Source organism: Typha latifolia, chromosome 1, assembly GCF_019914945.1.
Source record: "Typha latifolia isolate L0001 chromosome 1, TyphaL0001v2, whole genome shotgun sequence".
Lineage (NCBI taxonomy): Eukaryota > Viridiplantae > Streptophyta > Magnoliopsida > Poales > Typhaceae > Typha > Typha latifolia.
In genome coordinates, this window is record NC_133086.1 from 6895854 (window position 1) to 6912385 (window position 16532).

The 16532-nt window shown below is 35.4% G+C and overlaps 2 protein-coding genes across 4 annotated transcripts; both read right to left on the bottom strand.

Annotated features, from left to right (window-relative positions):
• Nucleotides 1-3861, bottom strand: LOC140781760 (peroxisomal adenine nucleotide carrier 1-like). Its single transcript, XM_073127950.1, has 5 exons — nt 3531-3861; nt 1801-2032; nt 1538-1684; nt 760-926; nt 1-586 (listed from the first exon to the last, which is right to left on the bottom strand). Exons 1-5 carry the CDS (start codon nt 3674-3676, stop codon nt 307-309), a joined length of 972 nt encoding a protein of 323 aa, XP_072984051.1. The 5' UTR covers nt 3677-3861; the 3' UTR covers nt 1-306.
• Nucleotides 3862-5724: 1863 nt separating this feature from the next.
• Nucleotides 5725-16318, bottom strand: LOC140789288 (uncharacterized). Of its 3 annotated transcripts, XM_073138952.1 has the most exons (6): nt 15523-16318; nt 14864-14984; nt 13316-13551; nt 9712-10018; nt 9448-9574; nt 5725-6725 (listed from the first exon to the last, which is right to left on the bottom strand). In XM_073138952.1, the coding sequence occupies exons 4-6, from the start codon at nt 9888-9890 to the stop codon at nt 6093-6095; spliced, it is 939 nt and encodes a 312-aa protein (XP_072995053.1). In that variant the 5' UTR covers nt 9891-10018; nt 13316-13551; nt 14864-14984; nt 15523-16318; the 3' UTR covers nt 5725-6092. The 3 variants fall into 3 exon arrangements, with proteins under 3 accessions (XP_072995053.1, XP_072995061.1, XP_072995045.1); XM_073138960.1 differs by lacking the exons at nt 14864-14984; nt 15523-16318 and having other exon boundaries at nt 9712-9955; nt 13316-13420; XM_073138944.1 differs by lacking the exons at nt 13316-13551; nt 14864-14984; nt 15523-16318 and having other exon boundaries at nt 9712-10404.
• Between the last annotated feature and the right edge of the window lie 214 nt (nt 16319-16532).

Genomic DNA, 16532 nt, shown 5'->3' on the forward strand with positions numbered 1-16532 from the left:
TTTAACAGAGAGAATGGTGCATTCCAGAGCAAGAAAAATGTTACTAGTCCCAGATGCCCCAAATCTTCCTTGGTAAATAAGAGTCAGATGTGATAAGGATAATTTACACCAATGAAAGAACCAAAGATTATTTAAGAAAAAAAACCCTGCGGGTTATGTTCCTGTAAAGATATAAAAGCAACTAAATTATATAAATGATGTCCAGAATTCTTCCTCATTTCCTGAACTTATTTCTTTGACACCAAAACCACATGCTTCGCAACTGATTACATGTGTTCTTTTTTTGTTAAATGTGCTCAGAAAGGGTTATGCACTCTTTATTGTCCTCCGAGAAGCCAACAGATATCGCCGAAGGGCAAGCATCGAGATCCATGTATACCTGGAGATCTTCTCCTTGATCATCAGAAGCAATGCTGAAGCAAGAACAGTCTTCAAAATCTGAGCATGCAGCCCCTTGAAGAAGCCTAGAATGCCTTCCTTCTTCCATATAGCATACAAGGCACCCAGGAATGTCTTGGGAGATTTAGATTTGCCAACCTCGTTATCCCCATCATCTGAATCAGAAGCCTGAATCATGACCTTACACCTGTTCACATGTATAGGTGCAACCATATCGGACTGTCAACACAGTCGTTACCAAATTGCAAAGAAATTATGAAGACTAGTAAACAATTTTGCAAAGTAGCATAGAGTAATTTTCATCCAAAAATGTTGTTTCCTTTGATAATGTGCAAGCAAATTGACTGAAGAATTAAATACCTTATTGCTGGATATGTCAGTACGGTTGCCACACTCTTTGAAAAGGCACCAAGTACGAAAGCTGAAAAGGCAGAAAGAGCTGCTGGAGAAGACTCCCCAGTTGGTGACAAATCTTTGCTGCTCTGTCTATGCAGAACTCTATGCTTCAGCTGATCATATACAGTGAACTGCACAAACCAACCAAAACAAGGATCATAACTGATCCTTATTGATCCCATATAGGAAAAACGCCACAACTACAGAAAGGAGGAAATTGCACTACTAAGAATGTAATGAAGGCAGAGATAGCTAGCGTATGCATGCGCTCACACACACACATACTCTTGGCTACAGAATAAACATAAAGAAACTTAACTGGAGGAGTAACTTAGAAGGCTTCAAAGATCTCGACATCAGCAACATAGAGATGCTCTACTTATAAACTCGGGACGCAAATGCACTTTGCATTTCCTTTTCGCTTGCATTATACACCAACTTCTGTTGACTACTGATAATATCCCTAAAAAGAGTTTAATGGATAATTTATCCTACTTTTCTATACCAGCATTTGTGTCATTTCCTAATTTTGACAAAATTTAATAAAACTTATTCCTGATAATTATGATCTCATTGTATAGAAAAAGATGTCTAATTGGCCACATGCAGAAACTTGCTTTCTTAATTACAGAAAAACAGAGAAAAATGCATGATATAAACAATTACTGAATAGAAAGATTTGAGCATTGAATTCTATGCAGTACCTATACAAGCCATGAGTTGCAAAATGACAATTTAATACCTGAATAGCAGGATTGGAAGTCAAGAGAAGCGATACTCCTAGGCCATCAAACGCATCTCTCCAGGAACCCTCTGTAAGAGTCTCCCAGAATCCCTTTGATTTACCAAAAGCACATGTTTGCATCCGAGCAGACACGATATCCAATGGCTGAGTATTGAGAGGAATCAACACAAGAAAAGAATCAGTAGATTTTTTCTGTCGCCAGCAAGCTGTGTTTCTTGTTTTTAATTAAATTGATTTCAGACAGTGTTCTTTTCAGTTACCTGTGTTAATATAACGGTGCAAGCACCAGCTGCTGCTCCAACAACTAGGTTAGCTTTTGTTCCGACAAATTTAGCTCCACTCTTTACTAAATATAGCCGTTTAAAATAGTTATAACCATAAAAATAAATAAATTGTGATATGAAAGATTGTAAATTCTTCGTCCCAAGCCCCTGGTAGAGAGAGAGAACTTGGTTGCTAGAAATTGCTTCCCATAAGACATCTGAAAGGTTCCTAGAAAAATCAAGATAGGAAGAAAGTCACTAGATAATTTCTACAATTTAACATTCATCAGGTGTAACAATGAACTCAAATCTTTCAAAATATCCACCTCCGTGGGAAAGTGGAAACTCATATTACTCTGGATTTGAATGCCTTAAATAATTTATTGTATTGGTATATTTATTGGCATTTCGATGCTGTAAGGGCCAAAAAAAATGCATTCTATGAGATTTACACTGTCATATACAATTTCTTTATCAGTCTAGGGAACTTGGACCTTGTTTATTACATATTCAGCCAAGTAAATTGAAACACCATTCCAAAAACATACTACTGCTAAGGTAGCATTTCATCATGTACCATTCATCATCAGTAGTTCTTTTGCAACATGAGAAAAGGTAGAGAATATAGCTTCTTAAGTTAATGCTTTCCAATCTGCAATCCACATAACATGAAACTATGCGTCTAATCAGTAATCACCAAGCATAATATCAGTCATTTTGTCTACATGATATGCACCTCTAAGGTACACCAAAAAATTACTATTGAGCAATCATAAACAACTATCCAGATTATCAAGTGAGGTACTACAAGTTAATTAGTCAAGCATGAAAGAAATAATTTGTGGAACAGTTAAAGAAGAATTCTTAGTATCTAATCAAAGTCCGTTGAATGTTGATCACTGGTTATAAATCATGTATAAATTTTTTCAGCACACTTATCACTTATGTGATGTCGTCTCATGAAATGTGTCACAATGGGCTTTTTAACCTACCAACTAGTTGACTAGGTGTGCTGAAAATTAAAGATGCATTGCAAGTTTTCAAGTAGTTTTATGAGGAGTTAACTAAGTTGAACAGATTTGAGATTTGATGTGATCAGTGAGATCCCTACTACCACCAGCTTCTTCTTTTCCTTCATTTATCTCTATTTTTCCAATCAATCAGTCCAACAGACTAGATAATCACGAGATAGCTTCTTCTTCCATCCAAACAGGCCAGAAGAAGGATTCCAATTCACAACAAATATTGGACTAGTTCAGCAAAATGAAAGGTTTACCTTGCACTTTCATTGTGTCAATTGTTCACATTCTGTAATTAGAGAGATCTAGAAGGGAAAAAGCCTCCTTACTCTTTCATCACATTTTATTCTCTCAACTTCTGCACATCTCCCACTGGCCCACCTTACTCTCACTATAACAAAAGCCCAATCTTTCCTTCTCTGTTAGATCTAATTCTCTTAGCCTAGCGTCCCTACTTTGGCAAACTTAAATTCAATTGATCTTTTGCCGTATATAAACTCTTCAAATACATAAGTACAATCAAGCTACTTCCTTTTGATCTTCCACCAATGCATTTAGACATGTGTAAGGAAAGAATTCAAAAAATTACTATAATCGGATATAGTTAAGGGCAAAAACAAGAGATCGAGGAACATGGTCCTCTTCATCTCCAATAGAGAAACTAAAAAAAGAAAAGAAAAGAAGGATCGAAAAGGACTGGAATTAGACCTGTACTTTTGGCTGCCGTGGGATTGGACTTCGGCTTGGTACTTGGTCTTGCAGGTATCGAGAGGGTAGAACACGGTAGTGCTCACCAGTGCTCCCACCGCCCCCGACGTCGCCTCCGTCAACGACTCCCAATCCAATCCCGCCATCTCTCTCTCTCTCTCTCTCTCTCTCTAAAACCCCTTAACGACTGCAACTTCCCATCCCATCCCTCCTCCTCCTAAGATTACGAGCTTTAAACAAGTCGTTATGTAAACAAGTATTATAATTTGTAGAAGTTGGAGAACCACTCTCTCTCTCTCTCTCTCTCTCTCTCTCTCTCTCTCTCTCTCTCTCGAATTATAACCCGTTTTTTAATATAGAAATTTCTACTGTGACACAAAGACACTCATAAACTATTAAAAATATCTAATTCTAACGTCATAAATATAAAAACTAAAAAAATCAAAATAATTTTTTATAAAGATAAGATATTTTGATAAACTAAAATTTTACTCTATTCTTTCTTCTAAAACATAAAATTAAACATATCAAATATACACATATATTTCTCGTAATAATTTTTAAATAGGAAAGATAATAGAAATCTAAAAGAATAGGTGTTTGAAAATTTTTTAATAAATCAGAGGGTCAATGTGTCACAAAATAAATTTATACAAGGTACATAGAAAAGAGTGATAGTTTTAAAGTGTAATTAAATTTTCTTTTTCTGTGTTTATTTTGTGAAAAAATTAGCACACCTGTAGATTTGTAATGAAGTAATATAAAAATTAGTTATCTGCAATAAAAAGATTTTATTTTTTACTTTCTTTTAATTTAAATTCTTTTTAGCCCCCACATATTTGAACAAAAATTATGTCTCTCCACTTTTGAGTAAGTTGTAATTGTTGGATTCTTCATCCAAAGTTAGCAATATACATGTCTTTTTAATTTAAAAATTAGTAGTGGTTTCAATAAAAAAAAATCAGTTTACTCCTTTGAATTATTATTTTGCACCATCGACCCACATGAAATTTATCTCAAAATATATATTTAATTAATAGAAAATTAGGTTTATTTAAGTGTTTTGTCATCGCTGTCGATGATATTTGTAATTGCGATTTATTTAAAAGTACAAGAATACAAAACAAGGTTAAAAGAGTAAAAGTGATTTTAATTCAAAGTATAGAAAATAAAATACATTTAACTCTTCTTCTTTTTCTCTTATTTGACAAAGTCCGTAGGATAACATCTTTAATTACAAGGCCTAAATGCACTATAATATTATTTGTGATTAACACGTCATGCACTTCCATTAATTCTCATACGAGTAATTTATTAACAATTTGCAAACATTCTACAAACAAGATGACATGATAAATTTATTAATATTTAATAGTTTCTTTCTTGATCTTATAACTATCACTATTAATGATCAAGATGATAAGTTATTAATATTTAACAGTGTTTGTAAAGTATTTGTAAGCATAGCATTACTCTTCTAATATACAAATTTTTCTATCTTATACTTTCAAACTTTATTGTTTGAAATAGTTTTATCAATTCAACTTGTTATTCCTAAGTATACAGCTTTCAGGTAATTAGATTTCTCAACCACAGATATTAATAAAGAGGCAATATCAATGTTTATTTTTTTTTCTCTAAATATAAAATAAATAGGATATCAAATTGCGACAAAAGTTTGTGATCTTATCTTGGTTATATGAGGATGAAAACCAATCTGAATCATGTGTCTCTGTACTTAAAATTATATGAAGAAAACAAGAGTATAAAAGATTTCAAGAGGAACAGCGATCCTTGCTTTGTTATATATAAACTATCAGATATATGAACATGTAGATCCATATGCAATAAAACTTGAATACAAAAATTAAATTGGAGCAAGTAGTGCATGTCAGGTTGTGGAGGTTGGTGATCAGACAAGCCGAGAGAAAAATGATCATTATTTTAAAGAATAAATACTCAGAAATATGGAGAGCGTGAGACCAACGAAGGGAAGAAAAGAATCAGAGAAGAAAAACATCTAGCCAGCTTTGTTCCAGTAGATGGATGGAGAAGATGATGTGCCAAAGGAAAAAAAAAAAAGGACCTCTTTTTGGAAGATCAATTTCTGCCTCTCTTCTATGCAGATAAATCTATGAGAGCAAGTTATCAATTCCTCTAGTAATACTACTGAATAAGTAATGGAAGACATCAATGAAAATTTAGCCAAATATCTACAACTGAGGCATAATAAATAGTTCACAATAGAAACATAGTCTATCTCATAAAGAGTAAAAGAAAGCAACCACTGACAGTAAGCAGAACAAGCATGTACTCCTTTCTCAGTGAAGGAGAACAAGCATTTAGAATGTTCAAAACATAAAGGATCATCCTAGGATACTTCTCCAAGGAAACAAGAAGGAAAATGTTCTTCCAAGGATTAAGCAGTTTTTCACAAGTTTTACTTCTGGTAGGTCTCGCCCTTTTATTATCAGTCCTTTTTTTAATTTTTGAACTTCCAAACTTTGTGCTCCTTCAAAGGCATCTTTATTGTATACCTGCATGGAACTCTTCATATTCAGCTCAAAAGAAAGACACAGTCTTACCTTTGTCGCTGTTGTAGATGCTGTTTTGAGAGAGCATTTCTACTAGGTCCATGTCCTTCAAATTCCCATTTCCATTTACTATAGAAACAATATTTGGCGAAACTACTTCCTTCTCAGTGCCATTACCAGCAGTAGAGCTGCATCCAAACTGATCAAACAAGTAGCTGATATCATCTTTAACAGGCAGCATCCTGCTGTCCAGAAGAAAGTCAGATGTATAACCAAAATCATAAAATGGGATCAATTGATTCTCGTCAATATCAGGCTTTGCAATTTGCTCCTCATATGGCATGCTCCCTTGCACTGCCTCCAAGTTGTTGTCGGATTCAGTTATGTTTCTTTCTTTTGAAGTTGATACATTTGCTAATCCTGAGTTTGCATTGTGATTCAAGCTTCTGATGTAGTTCTGCAACATGGAATTGGGTTTTCCATACTTGGAGCTCCTGAACTGCTTTTTGGAGATCTGTCTACGCTTTGTTGTGTTCCAATGGTTCTTGATTGCATTTTCAGTCCTTCCTGGAAGTACCTTGGCGATCTGAACCCACTTATTTCCCAACTCTCTATGTGCTTCAATCAGCATCATATCCTCCTCTTCAGTCCAATTATCCATCTATATGAATGAAAAAAGGTCAATCCATGGCAAGGTTTAAAACCTGCAATCAACCTGAAACCTGGAAACTCTAATGAATGCACCAACGTGAATGAATACTGAATTTTAGTTCCACAGAGTCCGAAGGTTATCAACATGCAGGTTATAGGAGAAAAATATTTAAAATAAAATTGCACTAAGTTCATAATATTTTACTTTTGAATCTCAATCTATTAACCAAAACGGTGGCTTTCTCTGTAGGATCTCTTGCTATAGCTTGATATGTAATTTACAGATAGATCTGTTAGGTGGCATGGACCATGCCACATTTACCATGCTGGCACAGTAGACCAGCACACCTGGCATTACACAAAGGATGGCACCAAAGCCTGGCACATCCTAGCATGACACTAAACATGCCAAGACATGCTGATATTTCTAGTTCAGCAGGTACTAGAATCATCTTGTACATATGAAGCCAACAGGCTGCTGGGCAGGGGTGCGCTGACTGCACATAAAACCTTGGGCAGGTAGATGTAGGTAGCCTTATAAGTTACACACTTACATCTTGTCACTTACCATAAAAACGTCTCCACATCCTTTAGAATATGCAAGTTTAGAACAAGTGTCCTATCATCAATATGCGATGGTTAACTATATGATATATATATATTGTTTGCTATATGCAAAGATTAACTATATGATATATACATTGCTCATTATATGCAATCATTGTAGTTCAAATAATAAAAGCATTCCTTATTCTGATAAATACTTAAATGACTAAACAATGTATTCAACTGGACTTATGGATACTTGGATCTATCAAAGGCACCAAACAGTAACCTCCGAATCCAACTCAGATACAAATATTTTATCAGGACAAATAACATATGTACAAATTTATTGACTGGCCAGTCTTTTCATGTATAAGGTAATGGCATTATTTTGAAAAGTCTAAGTGCTATTGAAAATTTGAATTGTGCAAGCCATAGAGATAACCACCAGCACATTCCAACTTGAGACCCTTCAAAACTTAACTGATGCTTAGAATTTGGGAAACTTGATTTTTCTGTTTTCAACAGCCTGATCATATGCCTTCTCTAGCTGATAGGCCACGCTATCAAGTTACATATTAGCTAGTAAATAATTGCCAAATCCTGCACAAAATCTTATTATATTGTGACTATTGTCTATGCAGCACTTTCCTTTATTGTAGAAGTCAACACAGTGCAATTGACATAAATGAAAGAGTACGGATTAAGAAAAAATAACATAATCAATAGGACAAGTGACATTTTATGAGAACTTAACAATATCACAGTGTGTTGCATCAAAACTCTTGCCACACCATAAACACTCAATGCGCATGACATAGATATATCAGCATGGGTTAAAACATGTTACTTAATCTAGATGACCAGTACCACAATCTAAAGTATGTTTTAGGTACCTAATGGGTTCTCTCCAAAATCTGCCCCACATCTATTGCAGTTCATATTTCTCCAACAAGTAGCATTCAAAAATTTTGGAACTTTAAGAAGTATCAACTCTTTCTATCAATATATGGGTTCTTTTACTGTTCCTGATAAGGAAAAGCTAGAAATCAACTAAGAAATTCTTGTTCAACTAAGAAATCCTGGTTGAAACTTTGAAAAGGAGATTATCTAATTAAAAACTAAATCTAATTACTCAACAAGAATGAGCACCCGTATGATCTTTGCTATTTGTATATTTATTGTAATTTAAGTGGCTCTACCAAACAATTGTTATAGGTATACCTGACTCTTAATCTCGATAGTTTGGAGATACCATATTAACTTTAGTGTGCATAGTGGTCAGTTTACTTAAATTAAATAGTCAGACATGCTTAAATATAACTGTTTGGCATTTGCTTTCTGATCTTCACAAGTTTACCCTTAAATACTTTCCAGTATTTGGTAAGCTTAGAGTTGATGCATAGTATATGTACATATTTATATACGTGGATGTATTCCCACACACAAATATATGTGTGTATCTGTAACTTCATCATGTGTACGGAGTATGGATGCATACACAATATGTCTGTGTGTTGCATTTGTCAGTATTGTATTGCATTTACCACATTACATTCATCCGAAGGATTTCAACGTTTTCACTTCCTAACATAACATTTATAATTACTTTTTGTATTGCTCTTTAGTATTATAAGTATCTACTATTATGGTATATGTACATTACTCTCTCAAATTAAGCTAACCAAATTTGGCAGCAGCTAATGGATGTAGAACCTAGTAGTATATACCACAATACCCTAAATAAGTAGAAATCTCCTCTTTTCATAGTTATTCTCCTGTCCCTTCTATAAATCCACAGATTTACCACAAAAACCAGAATAGGAAAACCACATTTGGCACCGGCTAACCACTGCAGCACGTGCCAACACAAATATCTCCTTTTGAATTTAAGTGTTATTTACCTGTCACAAACAGTTCATACAGGTGGCAGAAGACACGAGCAAGACACGGGATAAGACCTACTGCATGTACACTTATTTATGACGCATATATATTTCCAAAAAATGCCAAAGAAACATGCATTTACCATAAAGATTCAGAAGGTTAGAACTAGTAAGAACATTTTGAAATCAAAAAAGTAAATAATGTTTCTCTGACCATCAAAATAATTGAACTTGTGATTGGAAAAGGAAGAACTTAAAACTTTGAAAAATAGAAATTTATATAGAAAAGCAAAGGCAGACCTTGATGTCAGGCCTCAAATGATTATGCCATCTTTCTCTGCATTGCTTTCCAATTCTTCCTTCAAACATCTGAGCAATGTGAGACCACTTCCTCTCTCCATAACGCTCCACTAGTCTAATTAGCAATCTAAAAGGAAAATTCACAAATTCTATTGAGAGGAATATTATGTAAACACTTAATAGTATTGAAAATTAAATTATCATTTTCTACAAGCACTTAACAAAAATTAGATCCCGAAAGAAGAAATGTTGTATGATACCAACCTGTCTTCCTCAGGTGTCCACTGACCTTTTACAAGGTCAGACTTGTCGGAAGAGATTTTGGACTTTTTTGTAGAAACATTATTTTTTTGTGTCTCAACATCAGAACGAGATACTTTATTTGCATGTGCAAGATCATGTGAGATCTTGACGGACTCTTCAACCTCAAAGTTTTGAGGCATCAAAGCCCTTTCGATATCACTCTCTGAACCATCACCACCGCATCTCTTCAAATAACTTGATGAACCTACATTTAGGAAGCTATCAGACGCCGTAGACTTGTTAGGTATCCCTGCATTGAATCTTCCATCTGCTAAGACATCATACAGATCATTAGAATGCCAAGAACTTTGAAAACCATTTAGGTAAAATGCTTCAGTAGGCAGTCCATCTCCCACATAGCTCTTTGGATATCCGAAATCCATGCGAGCTATTTGTGGAGGATGGGAGCAAAAACTCGAAAGATTTGGTGTTGTGCAAGGGGAAGGAGAAGGAAAGGGAGATGAGATATACATAGTGCGAGATAGGGGTGGTACATTTCCTTTATATAAGGGAGGAAGAGACATAAGGTCTATGCATCGGTTTTCTTTTCATTTTTTTCTGTGGTCTGTGGCCGTCTGATAAAGGTCAAGCACAAACAATCTGACGGCCACAATGTTTTAGCGACTGCGACTGTTAAGCTTCCTCTTGATAGGGTGATGAATGGAGTGATATTCTTTCAACAAGCGGTAAGGTAATGATTGCACTCCTATCCTATTTTGGAAGGATTCATACCAAAGAAGAAGCACTTGCACATATTTGTTAACTTACCTTATATTTGAATATGCTCACTAAATGTGAGGATGAATGTGGAGCTCATTTAGTGCATTTTGTCGAACTACCAATTATGGAAATATTTTTGACATCTGAGATTTACTTACTTTTATATCATCAACACTAACATGTATTTACTGTATAATGTACCATTTCTCAATGAAATGTTTATATCCTAATGAACAGTTTTGCTTTGTTTTATGCTCATTTTTGTACTAAAAAGTGAGAAAGATGTAGTGATCATGTTCATTGACACGGTTAACGATGACTCATAATGTATATCAGATTTGTTTTCTCTTTATTTATTTATTTTGTAGCTCATTTTCTGCAATTTTGAAAAGGTTGTAAGAAATGTATGGTATGGGCATCATGCACACAATATGGCATACAAAATGATAATATATGGATATAATTATTGACAATGATTTAGTCCACAATCACTGTGAAAGAGATACTTTAAGTTCATTCACCCAAAGTTTAACTTCCTTACAACCTGCAACAGTTGTCCTAGAATAGAATATTACCCAAGAATTTGGTGATGGACAACGTTGTATAAAGTAGAAAACCCATTTTTTATGACAATTCACAGGCTTGTATGTGATTTAGGTTAAACTGCAACCATCTATAAATAACATGGGAACATCCATCGAATTACAATAGTATGCCTCTGAAGTACTACTGACATTTGAATGAGACCATGGTTTGAAATTTCATCCAAGACAGAACATTATTCGCTGAAACTAATGAACAATACAGGCCAAAAATCTAGGTCGAGGCCGAAACTTGCAAAATTGTTGATTTAGACCGTTGTTTCAAACTAGTACTGGCTGAAACCAATTTGTTTTGGCCGAATTTTTTTTTGCTTTCTCTAGTGGCTAAAACCAAAATCAATAATACATTCAAACCATGTGAGTACAACAACCCAACCAATTTAAATGCATAACAAACAGAGTAGAATAATGGTTGTGTCAATTAATCCTGGTTGTGCAAGTACTAGAACTTGTATCTAAGTTGGAGTTTTTATCCTAATATGTGTCAAAGGGACAAGAAATATGGCAGGAGAGAACAAAAAATGAATTACTTTCTGAGACCAATAGTATGAATTTTGTATTTTCTGGGAGAAATAGATAATAACTCATTGGAGCACGTGTATCGTCAAAACACTGTTTAGAGACATAACTAACCACAAACTGCAGTATATGTGGATTACAAGCCTTCCTTTGCATGTTACTTATAAACAAGCTATCAGCAAAATCAATATATATATATATATATACAAGGCCAAAAGAGAGTATATTGAAAAACCAACCATAAAGTAACAAACGGTAAATTTTCTAAATCAATAGGGCATAAATAGAACAAATGGTAAACAATCTCAAAGCAGATTGCAATACAAAAATAAGATGTTCTCATAGCTAATAGCTAATTAAACTAAACTATTCTAATGGAGGTAATGATGCAGTTGGTTCCCTGTTGGCTCAAAAAATGTAAACACTTATTCAATAAAAAACAAGTCATTGATTAGTCGCCTACTGCCGAAAAGATCTTATATCGAGGAAACTATCTCTAATCGAAGAATGAATTTTCTAGATGGTAGGATCTGAACAGAAAAGGAGTGCTAGACTTATTGCAATCTGGGTCTTTTCAATCATTCCAAACAGACCTTTCCTTAAAGGATTGGGACAGTTACCAGAATTGGGACCTTAACAGGTCATATGCATGTCCCGGTAATTATGGAGCAACAAATATAATCACAATTTAAGAATTAAGATATTAAATCAGCTTCAAATTTTACAACTGTCATGAAAATTTCAATTTTGGATAAGATTTAACAAGGATCAAAGTTCCACAATCAGACTGATCTGACACGTTCATTGCATTGTCTCTTCATAACAGGTGTATTCAGAGAATCTAAGGAGTAAGGAACCTTTAAGATCTAGTTTACTTTAAAATCCTTCGATTACTTCTGATATTATAGGAAGTTGAGTTTCAAAATTATCCAATGATCTCTAATACTTCTACCTATAATCTGCTCTTTCATGCACTCTTTAATCTAACAATGGCCAAAACTTCCTATCCCCCTTTCAACAGACTAAAAGAACTTCTCATTTTTAACCATCCTGCTCTGGCCAAGTTGATGATTTTAAAAGACTCCTTAGCTTCTATTATAGAGTCCTTTGTAAGTCTAGTCCTACTCTAATAGCTTATGAATTTTCATCGATTTATTTTGTGATCATTAGACGAAGTCAAGACCAAGCATTTTCACTTGGTGAAAATGATATGTAGAGACCATTAGTATCGTCAGATAAATCTGCTTTTCTATCTTCGGAGATGGCAGTGCTGCATATCTGGCTTGTAATGGAGATCACCAAAGGGCTTCAAATATTTTGGACTTTCTTTATAAACTCACCAATGCAATTTGATGATTAGAGATACAAAAAGCAACAACCGTTCGGACTCAAAGAGACTAAACCTTACAAGTAGGTTTTGAAAAATTATATAATGAAGCAAAGCATCATCCGAGTAACAAATGAAGTTCAACTTTTTGGGAATTATGCAGGCTAAAGATTACAAGGTCCATAATCAGAATATATGAACCTTAAACTTGCACAAAAGACATGCTGAAAACTATTGAAGACTAAATAAGATCCTGGAAGTGTCTAGATGAAAATCTCTCACTTGCCAAAAAATCCACATATAATCATGTACAATAGACAGATTCAAAAACTAGCTTGAGAACAAGCGAAATTATGATATATTGAAGAAAATGTGCCAAAAAGCAGTAAGAGCTCACCACGAAATCACCCCTAGAATTTACTTTGTATGACTCCTCCTCTGCCGCAGGACACATCGAAGCCAGTCTACTTACTTGATTTCAGGTTCATGCTAGTAAAGAGTGTCAATGCAATGACCCAAATAATTCATGAAGACTTTTCTTTTATTATAGATTTTCTTCTTTTGTTTCTCAGTGGAAGTCATGCGGGAGATATGTACCCGATCTCCAGAGGATGTCCAATGCTCTTCATGTTCCTATGAATTGAAATATAATGAGCTAACAGCTCAGTACGTAGTTCCACTTTACAAAATTACTTGTCTAACGACAGAGGAATTGAGAGGTAATCATTTAAATTACATTAACATATATTTGTACATGTTTAGCACATTAGATAAATAATGTTCTTTCTTTCCTTTATCGGATAACCAGATCTAACAAAAAAGTTCTCCTTTTCTAAAGTCATCTTCTCTCTATTTTAATGGTTCTCACTTTTCAAAAATTAATCTCACATTTCATGTCATACTATAATATACACAATCATATCAAAAGTAGTAATGTACACAACCATGTCAAGTTTAATGTCATTATCTATCTCTTGATAAATATAAACGAGTATCTTAACACAATCTGGTGGCAATCCAGCAATCAGCTCAAAGATCCATCAATCTCATATTGATGCAATGTTTCTTCTCATGGATCAATGTGGAGCTACAGGTCTGATAGTGTATCTAACTAGGGTCACAAGAAGATGCCCACTACAGCAATCTCACTCTTAACCTCTTCTACTAGTTTGCCCGAGTCACCACAAGGTACTACCTGTGCACCAAGCCAAATTTTCCCTGGACATTTCAGACTGGGTTACTCTCATTTTGAGAAATAGACTTTCAGATGAATTCATTTTATTTTAGTATTACTCAATCCGGTGTCATATATCTCAGTCCATTCACAAACTTCATGTTTTCTAGTATGTTAAGTCATCCCTTAACTCTTTAAGTATAATAAGTTAATTAACAATGACAAAGTGTTAATTCTCACATAGAAGGTCATTTCAGCTCTCCATCTACATGTTGATATTTTATTTATGTAAATAGTTCCGTCAAGACATACAACATATCTTTAATCTTTTAACCAATTTGTATCAGCGGAAACATCAACAAAGATTTGACAAATGATTTTGCACAATGCCATTATCCTGGAAAGCATATAAGATAATTAAAGTGAACTACTTTTTTTGTATAGAACATGAAAGTTAGCGTGCATAGAGATCCAGACATTTCTTCCAATTAACCTATAATCCATACGTGCAATTTTCTCTAGTAGCAATAGAGGTGAACTTTATAATTGCTGCGAACCTAGAAATATTAAATCACAGTAGATAAACATATATATCAGAGGTTTGCTATTTATCATAATTTCTAAAAAATTAGTACCGCAAGAATTAATGCCACACTTTAAGATATTTCTCTAAGTTCAATCTAATACATCTTAATAAATCATAACTCTCTAAAATTTCACGATTGGGTATCTACATTTAAAGAAAAAGCAAATAAGAATGGAACCACTCACCAATTATTCCAACTCTTTTCTCTCTTCTTTTTCTCCTCTTCTCCTTCTCTTGCGTGACCTCTACTACAGAAGTAAAGCACATGCCCCAATTGTTCTTCTCTCTTCCAGTCTCTTCTTCTTCCTGGACCAAACCTCAAATTTACACAGAGAAAATTCGACAAACAGATTGTTGCATATGAGAACAGTGAGAGAAAAAAAAACTGATCTTTTAGCAAGTATTCACAATCCTACTGTGAATCACATTTTAATCAAGGGCTTAAAAAGCAAGTTAGCATCTAGATGCTAATTTTTCTCATCGAGAGAGAAGGGCAAAGTAGAGGAGGGAAAAATTGGGGATAGGAGGCAGCTGAGTGTGGTGGCGGAGACCATCAGAGCCAAGGAGATCTGCCAGGATTTAAATCGAACCGATCCATTGGCATTCAAAATTAATATTTGATTCCCAATAGAAGATATCCGTTGGCTAACTTCCACTTCCCGCCCTTTCTTTTCGTCCCTACGCAATATATATAGAGGAGGGATAACGGTCGGGAGCTGCTCTCTAATCTCAGCTTCTCACTTCCAAGAAAGAGAGAGAAAGAGGTTATTGTGTTCTCGTGATCGTGGAGTTCGATGTGGGTTATTCCTTCAATCCGAGCGAGGAAGAGTTGGTGGTGGATTACCTTTGCGGTGGGTCCGCGAAGCCCCCCTTCCGTCCGACTTCGTCACCGTCGTGGAATCCATCTCCGCTCCGCCGTGGGAGTTCCTGGCCGAGCAAGACAAGGCATACTTTATCTCCAGGAAGACCTCGCTGGGTTCGTCAAGGAGGCGGGTGGCTCGCAAGATCCCGAGCGGGACGTGGAAGAAGGAGATGACCGGCGAGACTAGAGAAACGGAAGCTTTCTTGGGGCCGGAGAAAGGGAGGTGGTGAGGTGGAAGAAGAGCCTTCTGACCTTCCGCCCCAACGGTTCCACGGGAAGCAAGGGCTTCGTAATGCACGAGCTTCAACTCCTCCTCGGGCCAGAAGATGATCAGGGTGATCATCAGAAGAAAAGAAAGAAACCTTCGAATCCTCTGTCTCTGATCAAGCTGAACCCAGGGGCTCTCAGGAAGAGAAAAACAAGCAGCAGCCATCTTTTTATTTCCTTTCAGGAGGAGGAGGAGAAGAGGAAGAAGAAGAGGGAGGAAATAACCATCGGCGAAGGCGGCATCAGCAGCATATCATCATCATGCTTCGAGCCCTTCATCAATAACTTTCTTAATGCTTACGAACAAGAAACTCAACAACAAACAACAACAGGCATCGCCATTGTGGGAGATCGACGACATCGAGACGATCGAGTGGGGCGAACGAGATGTAAACGACGTCTATGTCTTGGTTTGGGACGAACAAACAGCTTAAACACATGTACCACAAATTTTAGTCATTGATCCTGCGTCATCTCTTGCAGTTGATCATTTTCTCATCCTCACTGATCTGTATATATCTGCTAGCTGCACTTAGTTTTAGGACAGAATAAAACACTGTTATCATTTTATTGTTAATCCAATTGCCAATTTCCCATTTCATCTGGTTTTTTTACCATTTCGTCTTTTGTATACCGTAGAAGATTGTTATCTAAGAACGCAGAATGGCAGAGTTAATTTAATCATGGCGCATATAAAACATTTTTAGAACAATTGAGTCCCTCCA

What these genes read in the sequence shown, in the direction of transcription:
- LOC140781760 (XM_073127950.1), bottom strand. Translation starts at nt 3,676, where the DNA reads ATGGCGGGATTGGATTGGGAGTCGTTGACGGAGGCGACGTCGGGGGCG. An exon ending in CACGGCAGCCAAAAGTACAG is followed by an intron (nt 2,033 to 3,530) that starts GTCTAATTCCAG and finishes TGATTTTTCTAG; the next exon opens with GAACCTTTCAGATGTCTTAT. An exon ending in GCACCGTTATATTAACACAG is followed by an intron (nt 1,685 to 1,800) that starts GTAACTGAAAAG and finishes CTCAATACTCAG; the next exon opens with CCATTGGATATCGTGTCTGC.
- LOC140789288 (XM_073138944.1), bottom strand. Translation starts at nt 10,274, where the DNA reads ATGTCTCTTCCTCCCTTATATAAAGGAAATGTACCACCCCTATCTCGC. An exon ending in TGGACACCTGAGGAAGACAG is followed by an intron (nt 9,575 to 9,711) that starts GTTGGTATCATA and finishes TTTTCCTTTTAG; the next exon opens with ATTGCTAATTAGACTAGTGG. An exon ending in ATTTGAGGCCTGACATCAAG is followed by an intron (nt 6,726 to 9,447) that starts GTCTGCCTTTGC and finishes TCATTCATATAG; the next exon opens with ATGGATAATTGGACTGAAGA.